The 7,192-nt window shown below is 41.2% G+C and overlaps 1 protein-coding gene across 1 annotated transcript in view; it reads left to right on the forward strand.

Annotated features, from left to right (window-relative positions):
• Positions 1–106: 106 nt before the first annotated feature.
• Positions 107–7,192, forward strand: part of SGPP1 (sphingosine-1-phosphate phosphatase 1) — a 39,172-nt gene continuing 32,086 nt past the window's right edge. The window contains exon 1 of the mRNA XM_004698646.2: positions 107–883. Coding sequence (XP_004698703.1) covers positions 194–883 — 690 coding nt within the window. The 5' untranslated portion in view covers positions 107–193. The remainder of the gene's footprint in view (positions 884–7,192) is intronic.

Genomic DNA, 7,192 nt, shown 5'->3' on the forward strand with positions numbered 1-7,192 from the left:
ACGCGGGGCGGGGGCGCGCGGCGGCCGCTGCGGCCTGTGGCTCCGTCACCCGGCTGAGCCCAGCTGGCTGAGCCCGGCGTCTGCGAGTCCTGCGGCAGCCTCGGCGCCCGGGCAGAGTTCGGGAGTGCGCCGGGGGCTGTCCCGCTCTTCCGCTCCGGGGCTCCAGTCAGCTGGCGGCGCGGGGCCGGTTATCATGTCGCTGAGGCAGCGCCTGGCGGGGCTGGCAAGCCGTCTGCAGGAGCCGCAGAAAGTGGCCCGTTTCCAGCAGCTGTGCGGGGTGGAAGCGCTGCCCAGCGATGCCACTGCCGACCCGAAGCACGGTGACCGAGAGGCGGAGGCACAGCTGGCCGGAGACGCCCGGCGGCGAGGGCGGCCGCTGGGGGCGTGCGGAGGCCCCCAGCCGCCCGGGGGCGACCTCAATCAGTGTCAGGCCAAGTGCGGCGGCGGCGGCGCCCCCAACGGCGTGCGGAACGGGCTGGCCGCGGAGCTGGGCCCGGCTCTGGCGAGACGCGGGGCGGCTCTGCGTCGCAACTCGCTGACAGGCGAGGAGGGCCGGCTGGCCCGAGTGAGCAACTGGCCCCTGTACTACCTTTTCACCTTCGGCACGGAGCTGGGCAACGAGCTCTTTTACATCACTTTCTTCCCCTTCTGGTTCTGGAACCTGGACCCCCTGGTGGGCCGGAGACTCGTGCTCATCTGGGTGCTGGTCATGTACCTGGGCCAATGCACCAAGGACATCATCCGTTGGCCGCGGCCTGCCTCGCCGCCCGTGGTCAAGTTGGAGATCTTCTACAACTCCGAGTACAGCATGCCCTCCACCCATGCCATGGCCGGCACCGCCATCCCCGTGTCCATGTTCCTTCTCACGTACGGCCGCTGGCAGGTAAGGCCCGCAGGGGAGCTGAAGACCGCCGAGGCGGGTGGGTGCCCCCTTGCTGGCCACAGTTCGTTCCGTGGCGCGGCTACCCCTACACCTCTCTTCCCACGGCTGTGCATAGTTTAGCCTACAGGCCCTTTGTAGGTTAAACAAACAAAACCCACCCCAAACATCCAATGATCAGGGGAAACCTGCAAACGTGGCCGTCGAAGTACGTGTGCCTAGCAGTCAGTGCCTTTCCTGGAAACCAAAGGAAGCAGTTTCGTCTCACTGGGCCTCGCTTGGGTTTCCCAGTTCTTTTCCTTGTGGTGATGCACAGGGGAAGTGAGTGTTTCCAAGAAGACACCGTTTTGCTGCCCCCGTGGATGCTGTATCAGATCTAGGGAATAACATTCGCTGTAAGACAGTGGAGCCAAACCAGCCTGCCCGGTCCAGGGACCGAAGTCATGAATTTTAAACGCAAACCCGCCCTCGATGGGAGTCCCTGGCCGGTCCATACTCGGTGACGGCCTCTTCAGTGTGTGGTTAATTTGCTGACGGGACGTCTTTGTATCTTGTAGATCACCGCTCTCCCTAGTGCAAGTTGTTGAGCTACTGTCGCCTTGTTGCATCTCTTCTAAAAATGAATGGGTTTAAAGGTATCCTTCAAAGTTGATCAGACTAGTCCATTTGTTAAAAGTCCCTGACGGGTGTGAGCTCGTAATAGGAATCGGCTTTATATTTGGATTACATTCCGCCCGCCTCCTCTTTCGCTCGCTCCCTTCTTGTGTGTGTCAGTTTTCCCTGCTCTATAAACTGTCCTTAGGTCTTAAGATTCTCGTTGATAAAGCAGCAACATTCATTCTTAGGCTGTTGTACTGGTTTCTTCTGCCCTTTAAAGTGTAAGGAGATTTCCCAGTCCCTTAGCTGAAAAATAAATTTCATTCTTAGGGAGAATCTTTCAACGCAAGCATACTTCCTCAGCCCCCCCCCCCCCAAAATCATCGTGTGTTGAGAAATACACATTCACTGCAAGTCTCCATTATGGTAAATTTCCTTATCTCATCGCATTTCAGTATGGATAAAATCTTGTCCCCACAGGATACTTCTGTACAGTATGCTTTCTGCTTCTTATCCCATGAAAATATGCCTTGTACTTGTACTTGGTAAGAATGGCAGAATTCTTAGAGAGAGTAGCAGGAAAGGGATTTTGTTTTTTTGCCAATTTAACTGAAAGCGAGTACAGTGATACTCATTGTACTGTTGCCTGTTTTTCACGATATGTAAATGCTTCTTACCGTTAGTATTTCAAAAGTTGAGATGAATCATCAGTGTGTGTGTGTGTGTCATGATAATTAGCTGGTTAGCTAAGATGGGGCTCTTATTTTCATGAGACTATCAGGGTCCTATAACTCTGGGGCCCCTGAACCCCCTTCTCTGTGTGAAGTTCTACATGCTATTCATGTTAGTGAAAGTAAGAGAAAATCGTTATTTTTGTTCTCCATTTATTCAGAGCACACCCTATATAGGAAGTAGAGCGGAATTGTGTACAGGGTGGGGCTACTGGTCTAACATTTTGAGTGATCAGAATAAGTTTATCGTTCTTAAACCATGCAAAGCCTCAGGAATTTGTGTATCAGACTCTTTTAGAATTTGAGCTGGACAGGACTTTAGAAATTAGCCTCAAATTGCTATTTTATTCATGTGGTTGCTGACTAGTTACATCAGAGTGAATATAAAATGTACATTTCTAATTTTATATTTTGAAGCTCCATAAACATTTCTAAATTTGAACAATGGATTATTGGGGGGGTAGTTGTTTCCAAAGAAAGCCATTCTTATATGAAAGTTTTATTTTTGGAGATGTTTGATTGTAGTACAAGGACGGTTTATCTCATTAATGTATACTTATTATGAATTGAAAGCAGAAATGCCTTCCTTTGCTTCAACTGCTTTGGTTTTCACCTGGGCCAGTGAGTACTTTGCTGCTTTAAAAAGGGAGGCTAGCATGCACGATGCATTGCATAGTGGATTGTTGCAGTGTGATTAGGTTACCATTTAGCACTATCATTTGATCTCCCTTTTGAGCTATTTAAATTTGTTACAGCTTTTAAATATTTTCTGCTTTTCAATTAGGGTTTTTATCTGTTTTACTGTCATTTCGTTAATTTTTTGATATGTGAAATCTAGGCTAGGTAAATCTATGGAGACAGTAATTGGATTCATGGTTCCTTGGAGGGTATGGTAGGAGAGGGTGGGGGCAGGGGGGATGGGGAGCTAATGACAATGAGTACAAGGATGAAGAAAATGTTCAAAAAGTGATTGTGGTGATGATGTGGTTGAACTACTGAATTGTACGTTATGTGAATTTTATGCCAATAAAAGTTTTAAATGGTAGGGGCAAAGGCATCTATTTCCAGAGCAGGTAATGAAAAAAAAATTTTTTTTTTCTTTTTAGCAACTGGGGTAAGTATTACAAGAATGAAGTAGGTGTTTTTGTATTAAATTAGCAGCAGTTTTATTGCCAGGCCTGTTCATCTGCATATTGTTGCTTACTGTGGACAGGTGTGGTTATGTTTAGCTGCCCCCAATGCTGAAACCTCGCTTTTGAAATCTCTGTGCTATCTCTTTGGTTAACTGCTCCACTCTTCCCTACCACTTACTGTTTGTACCCACTGGGAGTTTGCTCAAGTTTCACCTCCTACACAGAATTTAAAAAATTTAGCCCTTCCTGTCTTCTTATTTCCCTGTGATTCTAAAATGACCGTATGAAAAAATGACCTGAATGTTTTTTAAAGTACAGATTTCTGCGCCTTAAACCCAGAGTTTTGTGTCCATTAGCAAAGGGAGAGAAGTCCTGTGTTTTATTGGAATAATTCCCCCCAAGAATTTTATTTATTCCCCTCTTCCCCCAAGAATTTTGAGGAAGAAATATTCTTTCTTTAAATATCATGAACTCTTCAGCACTAGAATGTATATTATTGTAAGATTGCTGAGTCAGCTCTTTTGTAGTTGCCATCTTTGAATCTTTTAAAGGAACATTTTAATACAAAAAGGGAGATTGGAACAATATAACTTCAAGCAGTTATTTGAGGCCGGAATAATTTTGAAAAAATATGTTTATTGTGGTATACATAGGAAATATTATGCATTTTCTACAGGGATTAAATGGTTTTGAACTCCATTGGACAGGATACTAATTATGATGCTCATATTCGTAGTTGAATTTTTTGTAGTCCAAATTATTAAAAAAATTTTAAACTTGAGCTATTTAGAATGGAATTATTTGAAGAAGAATCTACAATACAAATAAAGCACTCATTTTATATTTATATTTGCTTGTTCTTCCAGGGACAAGAATGACTTCTTATTAAATAAAATGGCACAGAATCTTTATGAGTGATATCCTTGATTTTAATCATTAGTTGAGATAGTTTTAGATTAATTTCATTTAAAAAAAATCAGTCTCACCGTGCACATTTTAGCCATATTTTCAACTACTGTATATGCTTTCACTGCCTTTTATAATAATAAGCTACCATTATTATTTAGAGTTATTAAGCACATCCTTTGTTCAAAACATCATTTCTTCAAAACATTGTTCAGAATCTTGTATACTTGACACCTTATTCACACTACTTTTATTATACCTCAATGTTTGATCCTATTGCTAAACACCATGAAGAAGCTGAGTACCAGAAAGGTTAAATTTCTCACTCAAGGTTACACAACTATTAAACGGCAGAGTCTGACTCAAAGGCTTACACAGAAAACTTTTCAATCATACTTTTTATTTATAAAGGATCTTTGCATCAATATATATATTATTTGTGAAACATATAGGATTGTAGGGTTGCTATGAGTTAGTTGCCATTGACTTGAGGGCAGTGAGTTTCATAAAATATAAAAGGAGATTTGCATATCCTTGAGAAGATAAATGTGTCTAAATGCACATGCCATACACACAGATATTTGTGTATTGAACATATATATAAATTCATTGGCCTGAAACCAAATGCTGATTTGGTCACCCTTTTATTTCTAATATCTTTCTAACATAAAATATTCAATAAATTTAATAAAAGCTTTAGATAGGGGAGACATATAAGATATTATATAAAAATATAGTTTAGATAATAAAGATAGTTGTATGTCTACAAAAATAAGAGGAAAGACAGAAAGTATGAGCCGTAAAAGTATGTTAAAAATGGCAAAGATGAGAGAAGTTGTCACTTAAGTAATTCAGGGAAGAAACGTTTATTTTAAAAAACAAGTTTATTTGATTGGTTTATTTACCTAGCAGCATAACTGTTTGAATTTAATATTTTCCTAATTTTATCAGTGTTTGTTACCAATTATTTATTTAAAGCTAATTTTAATTATTATTTTTTAATCATTTGACTGGGGGCTCATACAACTCTTATCACAATCCATACATACATCAATTGTATAAAGCACATTTGTACATTCGTTACCCTCATCATTCTCAAAACATTTGCTTCACATGTAAACCCCTGGCATCAGCTCCTCATTTTTCCTCCTCCCTACCCACACCCCACTCCATCATGAACCCTTGATAATTTATAAGTTATTATTTTGTCATATCTTGCCCTGTCTGGTCTAGGGTTTCCGAGACTGTAAATCTTTACAGGCAGACAGCCCTCATTTTCTCCCTCAGAGACTGGCTAGTGATGTGAACAACCAGCCTTGCAGGTAGCAGCCTACTGTTTAACCCACGGTGCCACCATGGTCTTTAAAAAATATGAACACCCAACACCTACTTCCATTGATTGGGTCAATTTTGACTCATAGTGACCCTGTGTAGGATTTCTGAGGCTGTACCCTTTTATGGGAACACATAGCCCCATCTTTCTCCCTTGGAGCAGCTGGTGGCTCTGAACCACCCAACTTTTGGTTAGCTGTCCAATGCTTGCTACCCAGGTCTCTTCTAGAAGAAATTATTGTTACAAGTTCGTTACTTACTCTTACAATCTCAACATAGATCCAGTTAAATGGTAGCATTCTGTACTTTTTCCAATTGGAGATACACTGTAGGTTAGCAGGCCAAAGCTTAATCCATGTGCCACCAGAGCTACTTATCTAGCAATTAGTATTGAGTAATTGGTGGCCTTTTTTTTTTAAGCTACCAGTTGCTGAATATCAATTGTGTGCTTCGTATTATTTTAAATGAGTGAAATGACTTAGCTCTTAATCTGCATATAAATCCTATGAGTCTCATCACCTGTCTACAGCATAGACAAAACTGAAGCAGAAGGTTAAGTACTTGCTGAAGATCAAACAGTTCATATCAGAGCCTAGGGTTAAAAACCTGGGCAGCAAATGAGTTTGATACAATTGATGTGTGGATTGTTTTAAGAACTGTAAGAGCCTCCAATAAAATGATTTATTAATAATAAAAAAACCTAGGCAGTGTGTGCTTTATTACTTCTCAATATTAGCACATTCCATGTTATGTATTGCGAGAGCTATCTAATCTTTTTTTATATTCCCTGATGTTCAAATATATTAATGTTGCATAATAGTTAACTGTAGGACCGAAATAATGCCTAAACAATATCACAATAACTATATAAATGAGGAAGCGTCGAAATGTTTGTGGAAAATGGAACTAAAAAATACTGGAAGTTTTTCCATGAACTTTTGAAGACCCTTTGTATATGTATATGTATTTAAATTCATTGCAATATCAAAGAGCATATGCATTTGGATTGTAACAGCTAGGTGCAATTGCCCTCCCTCGACATGTACCTGGTGGTGCAGTGGCTTACATACTGAGATGCTAACCACAAGGTCCATGTTTTGAATCCCCATATGCTTTGACAGAAAGATGACACTTTTTCTACCCCATAAAGAGTTCTAGGATCAGAAACCCACAGGGGCAGGTCTGCCCTGTCCTGTAGGGTCTATGAGTTGGAATCTATTTGATGGCATTGTGTTTTTTAGTTGTGCAGTATACGATAGTACCTGGTTTTCACTAATAAAAGTACGGTTCAACTGTTTCATCTTCACCAATATAAAAAATGAAAATAATGTTAACATTGTATTTAACTTGCATTTCTCTTATCAGAAAGATTGGACAACTTTACAGAGAATTTTTGGCCATTTAGGGTTCCTTTTTCATGAACTGCCTACATTCAAAGACTTTTTCTAATTTTTCTTTAGACTGTTGGTATTTTACTTACAGATTTATTTTAATGAGACATTTTTGTTGTTATTTTAGATAATGTTTTTAGTGCTCTCTGTACTTTCAAGCAGTATTACATCATTTCAAGAGTAGCTTACCGACCTTGCAACAGTATACTTCCATTTTCTCCT

Source organism: Echinops telfairi, unplaced genomic scaffold, assembly GCF_000313985.2.
Source record: "Echinops telfairi isolate 266 unplaced genomic scaffold, ASM31398v2 ScPeMD7_18;HRSCAF=68, whole genome shotgun sequence".
Lineage (NCBI taxonomy): Eukaryota > Metazoa > Chordata > Mammalia > Afrosoricida > Tenrecidae > Echinops > Echinops telfairi.